At 42.6% G+C, this 14478-nt stretch overlaps 1 protein-coding gene across 2 annotated transcripts in view; it reads left to right on the forward strand.

Moving 5' to 3' along the window:
- Nucleotides 1-14478, forward strand: part of lrriq1 (leucine-rich repeats and IQ motif containing 1) — a 42816-nt gene that overhangs the window by 13351 nt on the left and 14987 nt on the right. For both annotated transcript variants that reach the window (XM_052061202.1, XM_052061203.1), the window contains exons 14-23: nt 1010-1189; nt 5053-5331; nt 5776-5823; nt 5927-6038; nt 7014-7136; nt 8383-8457; nt 9430-9554; nt 9718-9786; nt 10257-10333; nt 11009-11110. In XM_052061202.1, coding sequence (XP_051917162.1) covers nt 1010-1189; nt 5053-5331; nt 5776-5823; nt 5927-6038; nt 7014-7136; nt 8383-8457; nt 9430-9554; nt 9718-9786; nt 10257-10333; nt 11009-11110 — 1190 coding nt within the window. The remainder of the gene's footprint in view (nt 1-1009; nt 1190-5052; nt 5332-5775; nt 5824-5926; nt 6039-7013; nt 7137-8382; nt 8458-9429; nt 9555-9717; nt 9787-10256; nt 10334-11008; nt 11111-14478) is intronic.

Consider the following 14478-nt stretch of genomic DNA (forward strand, 5'->3'; position numbering starts at 1 on the left):
GCTTTCCTGTGTGGAGTTTGCATGTTCTCCCGTGCCTGCGTGGGTTTTCTCCGGGTATACCGTTTTCCTCCCACGTTCCAAAAACATGCATGGCAGGCTGATTGAACACTCCAAATTGTCCCAAGGTGTGAGTGTTAGGGTGGATGGTTGATCATCTCTGTGTGCCCTGCGACTGGCTAGCAAGCGGTTCAGGGTGTGCCCCATTGTAAAGCGCTTTGTTACAGCTGACGCTGTTGTGAAAGTGCTATATAAATCAGCATGTATTGTATTGTATTGTATTGTATCTACTCCCCAAAGATGGCCGAGATAGGCCCCAGCATGCCCTTGTGAGGAAAAAGCGGTTCGGAAAATGGATGGATGGATGGGGGCGGGGGTCCTAACTGATCTAGTTGCTGTTTTATAAATAGATCAAGTTTTCTGAAAGGTTCATCTTTGGTGAACGTGGGACTGAAATATCCACACACACAAAAAAAGGCCCTGAACCGATTTCATGTTTGGCAGCCTGTCGCATGTTGCTCTGAGATTTCCATTTTGAACATCTATGTTGTTCATCGTGTTTAAAAAAAAAAACAACAGTCTTGTTGCCCAAGGGTGTTTAAAAAAAAAAAAAAACTTTTATTATTATTGACGTTCCCCAGCGTCCCGCAGATTTTCCAGCCCCGCGTATTCCCACATTTGGATGGCTCGGAAACGTCTGTTTCTCTGGCAGATAGTTAGGATTCTTCTGCTCGGACATCCTTAGCCTCAGGCCGCCATTTCAACACCCCTCACTCACAGACTCTGCCACTCAGCAGGTCGCTTACCCTCATAAGACCCTGGTACTTAACTAACAACACTTGTTAGGCTTTTTTTTTTTTTTTTTTTTTTTACAAATGCAGAATTACTAGATGACCATTATCGAGAAAACATATACCAAAAGGACTCTAAGAGTATCGGACATGTTACCAAATTGAATTACTTGAAACTGTCTTGACTTCTATCTTACAGCCAAGTTTCCTCTTGTTGTCAGATGCACTCTACAGGCAGAGGTTTCCAGTCTGAGGACAATCGATGGGACGGATGCAGACATCCTCCGGACGGACTCGGCTGTTGCTAGGCACATTGACTCTGGCTCGGGTGTTCTCAGCTTGATCCGGACACAACTTCATCAGATGAGCGATTTACAGCGGCAGCACACAGAGCAGCTCAGGTAAGTAATTTGGATGTCAATGCATGTGCCTGAAAAGACACAGTAAAGGCGCTGTTTTAGTTCGAAGAGGTCTTTCAATGATTACCTCCTTGATATTGTGTCCACTTGTTTCCAGATTTGAAGTTCGAAGTAATAGTATACTAGACGGATGGACGACACTCAGTTGGGAAACTTTTTAGTTTTTGGGATTGTGTGTGGGTGGGAAGCATTGCAGCAATATTTTGATGACTCGTTGTAAAGTGGGAAACAAATGCTTACATTTTAAGTACCTAATTTTCAGAAGGGGAAAGACAACAACGTCAAGAATGGAGCCATTCGTCAGTTTTGTCTTCATCAGCCAGGTTTTTCTCCAACTTTCCCTTTTTTGGATACTGTAGATGTCATGAAAGAATCATAGATGCTTCCCCCTTAATATATCAATAATAATCACTGCATATTTTAATGACAGTAAAATGTCGCTACAATGTTCTATCCTGAGTTAACTGAGATTCTAGCCTTTACGTCCTGGTAGTTTGCCGTCCCTTGTTGCCATGGAGTACAAAATTTGGAAGCCTTTTTTTGCAATTATTGGTGCTCAGAAACCTTTAAGTGATCTTTTTGTAGCATGTTTTACCAGGTAATCAAGCGGCGCAGCAAGCGACAAAAAAAACTGGGTGGTGCAAAAGACGCCATATCTTTTTAGTCTCGTCTTAAGTGACCCTCGAGCCGGCCAGGAATGCGGAGCTACCTTCTTGTTATGTCTGATGCACAGGGTGTAGCGAGCCTTAAGACAACGTTCATCTATTTTCACAAGGCCTTCCACGTCGCCGGCCCGCGGTGCTTCGCGGACCACCAAGGCTTCCAAAAACGGCGGTCAACTTTCCACTCGTCTCAGTGACCCATCCAAATTACGAAGCACAAAAGATGAAAAGTGGCATTGACGACTCCCAAAGGTCACAGTGAGGACTGCGATGGCTTGAGGGAGCGCCGGTAGCGTGGCTCACCCCTCACAGCCTGCCCTCTACCCCCCCTCTGGCCATTGGACAATGTGCCAGTTTGTGGTCTTTGCAGGGAACAGCGCCGCCATTTAACCCCTGGCCCGACCCCGTGTCACTGCAAGGCTTAGACGAGCTTGAGCGCATTGACCACACGCCCGTGTAGTAAAGGTGGAGGAACCATGGGGTCCGGCGGGGGTACAGTTTCACAACTTTTCCCTACAGGAAGCAGGATGAAAGAGCGCTTGTAGACAATATCACTTTTACTTTTAAAAGTCAGTGAACATAAGACTGCCGCAAAGTGGTCCAATATGTTGGACGGATACTAAAAAAAATACAGTGAAGACGTGTACAACTAGAAGGCGGAAGGTTCACAAAGAGGCTGTTGTCGTGAAAAATAGATTCTCTGGAATTTACCCCAAATGACTGCTTAAAGACAAAATAGCAGACTTCCTGTTGAATTCTTTTGAATCTGTCCTGTTATATGACAGACGTGTCCATCAAATTTTGCGTTTCTCTGTGTACTGGTGTCAGCAGCGTTTTTAAAAAATTGACAAAAAACCCTCATGGTCCAACTGAAATGGCATGCTCCATCCATAGGAAATGCTGCAGACAAACCTAAAAGCCATGGCCTCTTTGTCTAATGTGCCTGCTTCCAAATGGGGTTTATTTGGGCGAATTTCATATCTGGAATTTGTCATTGTATGAATCTTAGAATTTGCTTCAAAATTGGCTGCTTCAAGTCAGAATGGACAACATCCTATCAAAATTGGGTTTGGGTCTGTGATAGTTTTTAAACGCGAGTTTTCCTGCACCCTGTAACCTGTTGACAAGCTGTCCCTGAAAGGGTTAAGATAGACACGTCCAGTGATATTTCGTATTGATTAGGGAAATTGGTGTTGAGGGCCATTTTTATTTTATTTCCTTTTTAATTGCGTGTCCTTGAAATGTCGATCAAACTTTGACAGCATGCTCCACCCAAATTATTGGTGTAGGCATTAAATCTTGATCATTTTGAATTTTTCATTGATGAGGAATCCTTGCTTCCTTGTGAGGCTCACTTGGGTGAAAGTACAAGCACTGAAATACTGCTGAATTGGCTTCACCTTCTTGTTCAATTTTGGGCATTGTTCTTGGAGACATTTTTGTTTTGTCTTGTTTTGCCAGACATGTCTACCCAGTTTAGTACTGATTGGTGAAACTGGTGTCAGGGGCTCATCCCCCCCCCCCCCCACCCCAACTGTCTGAAAGTCCTCCAATTTATGGTTAAGCTTATGGTCTGTTGACATTAGATGCAGGGAAAAAAATCCGAGTTAAATCCCATCTGTCTAGTCTCCGTGCTTCCAATTGATGCTCATTTGGGCAAATTCCCCAGTAAAAGTTCATCAAAGTAACAGCCTGGGAATTTGTCCCAAAATGGCTGCTTCAAACCTAAATAGACAACTTCCTGTTGAATGTTAGACATGGGTCCTTGAGACTTTTTCGTACTTCCTGTTATGATAAACATGTCCACCGATTTCGTGTCAATCAGTGAAACTGCTGTTGGGGTCTTTTTCTAACATTCCAGGGGGCACTATTCAGGTTCCACTGTACAGTGCAGTACACCTCTGGATTTTTCAATAATTGCCTATTGAGACTCTATAGGGTTTTTCCATATAAACCATGAGTGGAACAGTGTTTTAGCATCTCAGAGTGACCCCGGAGTGAACCGGCAGGTAAAAGAAGGAGGGTTACCGGGGTCGCTTCCCTTTGGACCTCCAGACTCCTCTCCCTCTTTATCCCACTGTGAGGGGAAGAGGCAGGTCTTTGTAGAGAGGGACGTGATCTACAGGTTACTGGCTTGCTACCCTAGAAAAGCCCCCCGGGCCGGAGGACAGAAAGCGGGAATCAGAGGCACGCTGCTAATAGATTCATTACGTTTTCATTGGGGTTCCTTTGTAGCCACTAAAATCCCTTCAATGAAAGAGTCACTATATGCTTTTTGGAGACCCACGATAAAAGGGTGTGGGGGCTGATGTTACTCACAACTATTATGGGTAACAGAGGTCTTAGGTTTACAACGGAGTTTTCGTTCCTACGGAAATTATGTAATTTGTACATCAGGTGGAATACGCTGTTGACGAGGGGTTGACAACGTAGTGCCCATGGGCAACAGGCAGCCCCTGCCCAAAGACCACATGCATAACCTGCGGGCCTGCTCTAAAAATAGTCCACTGGTGAGATGCCTCAACTTTTCTGAGTGATGCGATTCTTTTTTTAAATCACACCTGCATCGGTGTAAATTTTGGAAATATTAGAAACACACAAACAAAAACGAATGCAGTTCACAGTTCAATTTTGTGTGCATGACCCCGCCCCATATAATTCGTACAGACATGCCATAGAGTGACTATGAGTTAATGTATTGCCCCAAATAGTTTGAACAAATGAGTTATTTCAGAGGTGTGTCTCAAGCTGCTGGCGCATCTCATTCATCAGAACTCAAGAAATAGCTCTCCGTATTACACAGGTCGGTGACCCCTGCCCATTTTAGACAATTTCTTGCTGGAGTCTGCTTCTTTTGCTACCGGCGGTTTGGACTTTAATTGTTGAGCGATTTTGAGGGGACAATACATTTACAGTTATTTGAACGTGAGTGAGGAAAATGGGTGATTTTGGAAGGCGTAAAAGCTGTGCTAAACAAATCTTGCAGCAGACCTGCGATGGCGACCTCTGCTGGGACAAGCCAAACGTCATAACGACATGCAATCTGTATATTGGCTACTGTACATGATACTAAAGTATCATCACGTCAGTGTTGTACCATGAAAATATATAATAACTACCGGTACTAATGTACGTTCTTATTGGCTTTTCTTCATGCTGTGTAAAAATGCTCTTTGTTGACAGCAAGGTTTCGCGACCACTGGACGCCATCAAACTTTCCTGCGGACACCTGATGGAAACTTTGCATCTGGCCAAGGAGCAACGACGCTCCCTAGAACGTGCCCACGTCAGCCCAACATCCGCCAGCTGGACAACCTTGGAGGAAAGTCTTGACGAGGTTTCACCTGTCGCCTGCGGTGGGGGCTGTGCGACGCCATTTTGTGATGTTCACGCATCTGCAGTGGAGGGAACAAGGAGCAGTGTGCAAATGGTGTCACACCATCAAGACTGGGACTTTCAAAGGTAATTCACTCACATTTGTTTCTTCCACCAAACATGGAAAGGCATTGTTTTGTTTTGATTGCAATTTGTGAGGGAAATTGTGTTAACGCTACATAAAACACACCATTTTGGATCAAATATTTCTCCTGCCTAAAAATGCTAACACCTGTACTTAAGTCCCGTCGGCATTATCTCGTAGGAGAAGAATACCAAACAAACAAGTCTCTACTTGATTTTTTGTACCGCTGCACTTTGACTGAAGTGTTTAATTCATCCGGGACTGAGTTTATAACTCAGATCTTGTCAAATTCAGCGAGCGACAGCTCATAATTTGGAAAAGTCATAGATTAAGGTACCATTGTAATGAGATTCATGTATCCGCTTTTCTGCTCTTTTAGTCTGAATGGAAGAGTAAATAAAAAAATCATATCTAGTCTTGTCATTTTTGTTGTTGTTGTGAACCAGCAAGTGGCCTGCTAGCATCATGATAGTCAAGCAAAGACAAATACCCAAGTTTGTTTGTTTTAAGATTAATTTCTGACTATTTTTGCCATTTAAAAAATTTTTTTTTAGTTTTAGAGGAATTTGTTTTCTCATTTTCTCTGTTTGCCATCAGCAACTCCGTTGCATCAGAAGTCGGAGGAGGATACGCCACATATGAAGGGAACCCTGAGTCCACTGGGCAGAAGAGCATTATTGCCCAGCACCATGCGGCAACTCTCATCCAGGTAAAATCGTTGGCCACTCCAGAGCAATCTTTCCCAAATGTTTTTAGACACCCACCGACTCCCACCAAACACCCTGATTGAGTTGGTGCGCCCGTTCTTCGACCCCCCCCCACCCCCCCCCCCTCCCTCACAAGGCATAATGTGATGGTGAAAACACATGAAAATGAATTTGTTTAAAGTATTACAGATCACTATTTCACTTTTAATGTGGTGTGCGTGTCCCCATTTGTGAATTCTTGTAAACTAATGTAAGGTTCTTCACCGTTCGGCTATTTTGTGGGCCTCACACGTGCCGTGTAGCCTCGTTGCACTAATCCTCCACGGGGCTTTTTTACAAAAAGTGAGTCAATTCAACACTTCCTGCAGATTTATTATCCAGCACACAATCCTTTGAGGTACGATTGTAGGTGTGTTTGTGTACGTGTGTATGTGTGTGTGTCTGTGAGGTGGGTGGGTGTAATTAGTAGCTGTATTTTTACAAGAATAAAATAAAATCTTAATAGTCATATTTTTTCCAGGTAACATTTTTCATGAAATTTTAATGTGAGAAGATTTTTTTTTCTATAATAAAACCTTACGACTATTTTAAAATAAAAAGACACTCTCTTATGTGAATAAAGTTGTATTATTTTTTTTAAAGGATATATAGTTTTCAGAGCAAAAGTTGGAATCTCACAAGAATAGTTGTGCGTACATGTGTTGGGAAGGTACGTCGTGATTTATCAAATTCCAAAGAAGTGTGGTAGTAGGAGTCGCCCCTGTTCTTCCGCCAATTCCCACGGGGACTCATAGGATTTAGAGGCACACTGGAGCTCCATTTGTCTTGCAGCAAACTGAAGTCATGCAGAGTTCAGGGGGAAAAAAAAAGAGAGCCGAACATGTTTTGTCTTTGGAACGGAATAGCGTGTTGTATTTTAGCACTGTGATCCATGAAGCGTTCAAATATCATTTGTTTTGTGTGTTTTCCGCATCCAGGCGCGATGGAGAGGCTTCACCTTGAGGAGGAGGTTGGCTGCTGCTCTTGCCGCCGTCACGTCCCTGGACGATGACAACGATGCTTTTGAGCTGGTGGATGTGGAGGAGTTTGTTATGGATGAGGTGTGTTGGTACACCTTTGCTAAGACACAACCTCACCCAAAACTTTTCAATCACAGAACAACAAAAAAAAAAAGCCAACACTCAAAACCTAATGTAAAGCTATGCATCTGTCTGTATAGTCATTGGAATCTCAAAATTATTCCTGGACACTATTGTGGACAATGTGATGAGCTAATAAAGTGATCTGGCCGTCCACATAGTCATTAAGACACGTTACAGCTGAGCGGCGGTCTCTATTGTCATTTGAATCCCTGAATAATTTGTGAACACTTGAGTAGACTATCTCAATAGAAGACAAAGCTGTGTGGATGTAGTTAATCATAGTTGAATCCTTTAATAATGATTCTTGGATATTACAATAGACCATTTGACAAATTAAAAAAGCTATGCAGCCATCCGCATCGTCGTCTCAGTCCCTGAATTATACTTGGATGATACAGAGACCATCTGAGTAATTATTAAAACTATACGGCCATCTGCATAGTCCTTTGAAACCCTAAATTACTCTTGGACAAAAAAGTCGACCATTTGATGAGCTACTAAAGCTATGTGGTCATCCACAGTTATTCAATCAACGAATTCTTCATTGACCCAATACCAGACCATCTGACTATTTAGTAAGGTTATGCGGCCACTGACAAGTGCTCCAAAATCACAAAGTATGTTTTTTTTTCTTCTTTTAGCGAAACTCGTAAGGTCAATATGTGCCTTAAACGGTACAAGGGGTCTTAAAGGGACAAATGGGCTTACAAGTTGAACTTTTCCATTTATACTTTAATAAATGATCAATAAAGCTATATAACCATCTACAAAGTCATTTGAATATATCAACAGGTCATGGTAAACATTATTACAAAATAGTGATATGCTTAATCAAAAGATAATTTTATGTCATAGAATGTAGATTGAAATATAAACTGTGTGGCAAGTTACATTGCAAAATGTTTTTTAATCAAGCCAGTGAGCTTTGTGCGTTGTCTTAACAAAGAACCAGGAAGTACAATGTCTGTAAAAGGAAAAAAAACAAAGCTGTAATTCCTGAACTTGTTTTGTGATGATTTAATTCAGAGTTATTCTTGGACACTATAGTCGACTATCTGACTAATTAATGGAGCTATGCGTCCGTCGGCATAGTCATTTGCAATAAATCAAATATGAAAACGTGAACCTTGCTCTTTTCCTGTCCAAAAATACTTTTATGAGTACCGGTAACTTTATTGATATATTTTTTCGTCTATATCAAAAGACAACACTGGAGCAAGGCTGGACTTTATGTGAGGATGCTCCTGCCAGATACAGTTACTCGGCGTCCAAGCAGCCGGTAAGGTTGAACTGATAGATATGGCCGACAGACAGGGCATGTTATTTCCTTGATAAATTAAGGGCACACGTTGACATCGCAAAAAAAGATGATGAAATTCAACAGAAAAAATGTAATCCATAAATCCATCCATTTTTTAAAATCTGCTAATTCACAGGTGTCAAACTCAAGGCCCGGGGGCCAGATCCGGCCCGCCACGTCATTTTATGTGGCCCGCAAAAGCAAATCATGTGTTTCAAGTTCCATGGTCCTTGCTCAAATTGTCATGTGAAATAAATGAGAAATGAGATTTTGCAATAATTGTTGTACCCTGTTTAAACTCACTTGGACAGTAATTGAACAAACAACAAACAAACAATTGACTGATTTCAAAACTAGTAATCCATCAATTTGATTTGTTGTGTACAAGTAATACGATGTGATGATTAAACATTCATCCGGTTACAATGTCGTAATGGCCCTACGAGGGAAGGCGTAACACCAAAGTTGCCCACGACAAAAATGAGTTTGACACCCCTGCGCGAAATCATCAAATATACATACTATACACATACAGTATATTGTCATCCAATGTTAACTGAATATTATTAAAAACAAATGAATGCCCTTCTCCTCCGCATAAACATTGTACCCCTCATAAAGGCCTGTACGCTTGGATTTCTTCCCAAGAGGAGTTATTCGCTGTCCCTTTGTCATGGCTGTTATCGCGCCCCTCAGTGCATTCCTTTCCATCTGTCGCTGATTGATCTTTAAATGCGTTCTCTGGAAAAACATGCTGGCTTTTTTTGTTCTTGAGGCCTGATGTCATTTTTCACATTTCTGTGTTTTCTCTGACTTCATTTACCTCCCATTGGATCTTTTCTTTGGCTGGCCAGCTCGCTCGCGCTGTACATCATATGGGCCGTTTGGGTCAGGCTGAAACGGCCCAGCTGCTTTTAAGGTCGGTCCTAGTAAGTATTGTTTGCATTCTAGCTCCCAGGCATCTGTCCGGAACATTCCCAGTTGGTTCTACCACCTCTGCCGAAACAGAGGCTTACGCAAGCTTGGGAGGTCAGAGAATGTGAGGAGAAGAGAGTTTCCCCCCAGAGCTCCAATAGGTAAGACAGCTAACTGCCAACTAGCCACTAGCAATGCTAACGCCAGAAGCGAACGGAGTAGTTGACATCACCGCTCATGACTTCTGACTATCATCTCTGGAATTGTGAATGAGAAATTTATGTAGTTTTGAAAATCATAGAAAATATATTTTTTTCATTTTAGGAAAATGTCTTCTTCAACTTCTATCGCAAGCGACTTCTCTGAGAGATCAGAAAGAATTCTGGAGGAATGGTAAATTATCTCACGATGATGAAGAAGCAGTAATAGTAGCACATTGAAAACAAATTTATGATGATGAAGCAGTTTGTTTTTGGGAAAAAAAACCAAATAACATTTTTTAAAGGCAAATTTGTCATACAATATAAAATAAAGCTTTTTATTTCTCGCAAAAATTTTCTCAGGAAATCTTACAAAAAATGAATTTCATCCCAGAGGTTTAACTAATAACCTTATTATAATATTATATTTGTTCTGAACAAAAGCACCCACTTTAACAAGTGCAATTGGATCTTAGATCGACTCTTGTCCCTATTTGTATCAACTTGTGTCTGAATCTTCACGGTGTGGAGTCCAACATGGTTGCATTCTCAGTCCCCTTCTATTTGAACTTAAAATCCTGAAGCATCACATTGTTCATGGTTCCATACATACTACATTTAACATCACACATAATGCTCTTTATGGTAATGTTATGCCTGTAGGGGATTCACTAACAGGCACACGGCTGAGCTGATGCTTAGGAGAGCCCAGAAGATGAAGTCCAAGCAGAAAAGCGCAGGTATGTAACATTTAAACTTTGTAGGAAGTATGCATTTGCTTATTGCTCTGACAAGTGGAATATATGAGCAGGGTATTGTAAGCTTGAGACAGCCGAGGGCACTCCGAGCTGTCTGATTTCTTTTGTGTTATAAAAGGAGTGCAACAAAAAGTATGCTGTAGTTCTTGATCCATGGTCTATTTTGACTTGTGTTGTGGAAACAATTGCATAATGTGTCTCCTTTAACACTAAATGCCCTTGACGGCATTTCCTAACAAGAAGAAAAAAAATCGAAATGTTGCTTGGTTTGATGGTCCTGTTTGTTCCTTGGGCTGCGCTTTGAGAGCGGAGCACCTTTCCAGCTCGCGTGCGCTAACGAGCCGTAACACACAGCAGAAGCCAGACTCTGTCGCTTCTTATTGAGCTTCATTTGCGGAAAAGGACAAGTCTCGTGTCGTCGTTGTCTGGGTTTCGTGCGGTCCGGGTTGACGTGGCCCTGCAGCTCCGCTCCAACAGTAGTCCAACCCTTTGATGGGCATGTCATCCTGTCATCCCGCCCCAATGCCGGCCAGGTCTTCGTCGAGTATAACTCATGGTGGCAACCATAGCCGTGCTTTCATACTTCCCAGAAGTGAGGTTGCGGTTCCCTGCTTTTTCTTAGGTCTGATTTAACCTCCTTCTGCCCTCCCTCTGTAGGTCCATCGGGGCAACTGGAGGCCTGGAGAAACCAGCCGCTCACCACCTACCAGCTGGAGCCCTCAAACAGGCTGGCACGGCGCAACAGAAATGCTACTAGGGGTAAGGCCAAGCTGTTTACGGAGGGACTTTGTCTAAAGCAGGGGTGGGCCGAAACAGAGACAGGAGAATAATTATTCAACCTTCTGACAATATTATGATTCAAATATTCAATCTTTCTTTTGTTTCCTATTATTTCTGTCAACAATTGTATAACTGCTGTTGTTATACGCTTTCCCACTATGATTACAGTTTGCATTTGTATTTTTTTGAGATGTTTATCATGCCCCTCTACCCAATCAACATTGACCTACACCTATATACACAATCACAGTCACAAAGTTATGGTCGTTCATTTATTCGTCTGTCTCCCTGCAAACTTTCATTGCTTCACAACATTAGTTTGATAAATAAAAGAAAGCACGGATCGGTTTTAGTATAAAAGTAGCTCAAGACTCAAGTCTTTTCCACAGCGTTCCTGAAAAATATGCATAACGGGCTCGGAGGAAGTTCAAGAAGAGTGGTAGGAGTGTGCGAGTATAAAATGTGTATTTAAAACAGCCAAACAGCTGTTTAAAGAAAGTCCCTGCTAGCTTAATGCTAACATACAATGGAAAAGGCCATTGAGATGCTCATGATTAGCATCGCTCGTCTTGGGTTTAGAATACTTTATGCAACAGATATTTGAATACAAATGGTGGATCCACACATGTAGACAAACCAAATAATTCTCGCAGGCATGTATTATTTATCCTGTATGAAAAAAATCTGACTGAGTCACTTATAGAAGTTTTTAAACTATTCTTCCTCATGTGTGTCGTCAAGACATTATTATTCTGCGTCCTGGTGCCCAAATAGAGCCCACCAGAAGGAGCAGCACAATAACTTGAATTCCAACATTAAAACATGATGCACAAGCGTTTTGTCTTGATGTCACGTTATTATTTTATTTTGTTATTTTGCAGAACGTATTGATATCTCCACACATTTTAATGGGGAAATGTGATTTGAGATCTGAGCGTTTTGAGTTTCGAAGCGTGGTCACATATCTCAAAGCACCAGTGTATTTTATTTTATTTTATTCGGGGGGGTACAATTTACCCCCCTGCACCTTCACCACAATAAGAGCACTGTTTCGTAATCGTTATTGAGCCAAGGCACCGAGTTAACATTAACATACTCTCATGGCACATCACAAACAATAATGATGATCTGATCTCAATTTACTCACAGTTTTATCAACTCCATGTGCAATCTAAGCCTGATCACAGCGCTATTATTCTGTTTTATGAATGGCAACAGGTGGATAGATTCACAGGTTAATTATGACTTCTGCCATCTAGTGGGAGATACGTTGTAGCCATGGATAGATGAACCAAGATGCATCATTTGTAATAATTAAATAGCACGTTTGAGCAATTAAGTGAAATTGGATAATTTCCCGGCACGGTATTTGGGAAACGCAGCATTAAGCCGATGGTGTGTCAATGACTGGCTCCCGGTGCTGTGATCCTTAATGGACCTTCTCTGGCGCGCCCCTGGCCGTGACCTGTAGAAAGCACCTTCCTCCCCCTCCTCCTCCCATCCTCCGGATCTCCCCCCAGTGCCCGAGGTCTGAGGAGGCAGCCAGGCCTGGCTGGGCCCGACACGCTCTGCCCAAGAGGGGTTAACGTTTCAGGGGGTTTTGAGTACAGGTCCTTCTGGAGGTGATTAGCCCCGAAAAGCCATGACAGATTCTTTCCAAGATATCTGACGCGGCATGTTTATTTTATCCGGGCTTTGTGTGGATGTGCTGGACATGAGTAACCCACTTGAAACGGGTATCGGCTTACACGGAGAGACAGGGAAGAGGATGGAAAGGGGTGGCGCGGGAGGTGGTTGACGAGCCTTGAGATGTTTTGTTGTGAAGGGAAAAAAAAACATTCCTCGGATGATTCCTGTTGTCAAGTGTGCCACAGTGGGCGACGTGGTCCCTCCACAGTCTCGTATGCGCGTCAATGTTTTGTGTTTGGGGCAGATATGCAACTTATTTGTTTCACAATGCCGTGAGTAGACGGTTGTTCCCGTAGCATAAGACGTGTCGCTTCACAATGTTGTGCATGTCCCAACCGGTCTTCCTCAATTCTCACCTTCATGTGGAGACGGTTGTCTTAAAAGGTGATTAAAAAGTTCTGTATGTGTTCTTTCCACAATGTTGTGCATGTCCATGTTCGTGTATCGGGGAGCAATGCAATTTATTGGTTCCACAGGGTCTGGCTTTGATCTTCGAACTATGTGGAGACAAATGTTAGCGTTCAAGTACAGTCTGACGTGGTGGCTCCACAGTGTTGTTTGTGTTCCAACAATTCTGCCCGGTCGGCTTCAAATCTTACATGATGTGGAGACAGCGGCTTTAACTCCTCCCCCATCTGTAGTTCAGTAAATAAACCGCTTGGTGCACTTTTTAGGGAAGTAGGATTTACAGTATCAAAAACAAGGCATAATGGGGTTTTATGATCATCTTTGACAGTGCATTCGTAGTTTATCGAACTAGCTGAAGGAGTGGTAGGGGCGGACGGGGGAAGAAGCGTGTCATTTCATGAGTCCTTCAGGCCACCCTCTGTTCCTCCTCCCGACCTTCTGATATTCGCTCTTCTCCTCGGCGAGCTTGCTTAATGCGCTTAAGAGCCCCTCTTAACAGGCGTGAATCCTACGGGGGCCCCCCCGCCTGATATCCTGAAGGAGTACTGGAGGGGGTCTCGGGAGGTTTGTAGATTTGTGGGGGTTGGTGTGGGGTGAATTGTCTCCATGCTGTTACCGTATTGAATGTTATATTCCCAGATTCGGTCAACCTAACCCTAACTCCAACATATTAAACCTAACCTCAACCCAAATTTAAACATCATGTGTAATGCCAACCCTAAACCCAACCTAACCCATAACCTCAATTACGATAAGAACACCTCCAAGGTGTTAAAAAACCCAAACCGTTTCCCCCCCAACCCTCATCCTCAAACTCCAACGCTATCATCTTTTTCATGTGGTTTCAGAAGCTCTTTTTGAGATGTGAGCGCCAGATTTTTTGAAGCACTTATTTGACTAACCGTAAGCGTGTCCGTGTGCTCATGGCGGAGGATTGAATTTATTTGATCAACTCTTGCAATTTTATATGTGTTATAGCCTTGACTGTCTTTTCATAAAGGTGAGATGAACAGCGCCGACGGAGCGCAACTTTGTTGGCTCCCACACCTTGCTTTATTTTTGATCAGATTCTTATTACACACGAAAAAGGGAAGATTTGGTAACCTTTTTCTTTTCAGCAATACATTTACAAATACATTTTTAGTAGGAATTCTTTGTAGAATTTTTTTTCTTACCATCGTCTTGTGACCAATGCCACCGTTAGTGTACCCTCCTGGGGTACTACATTTTTAGCTAATACAAGCTAAACA

This window comes from Hippocampus zosterae, chromosome 3, assembly GCF_025434085.1.
Source record: "Hippocampus zosterae strain Florida chromosome 3, ASM2543408v3, whole genome shotgun sequence".
NCBI classification, from domain to species: Eukaryota; Metazoa; Chordata; class Actinopteri; order Syngnathiformes; family Syngnathidae; genus Hippocampus; species Hippocampus zosterae.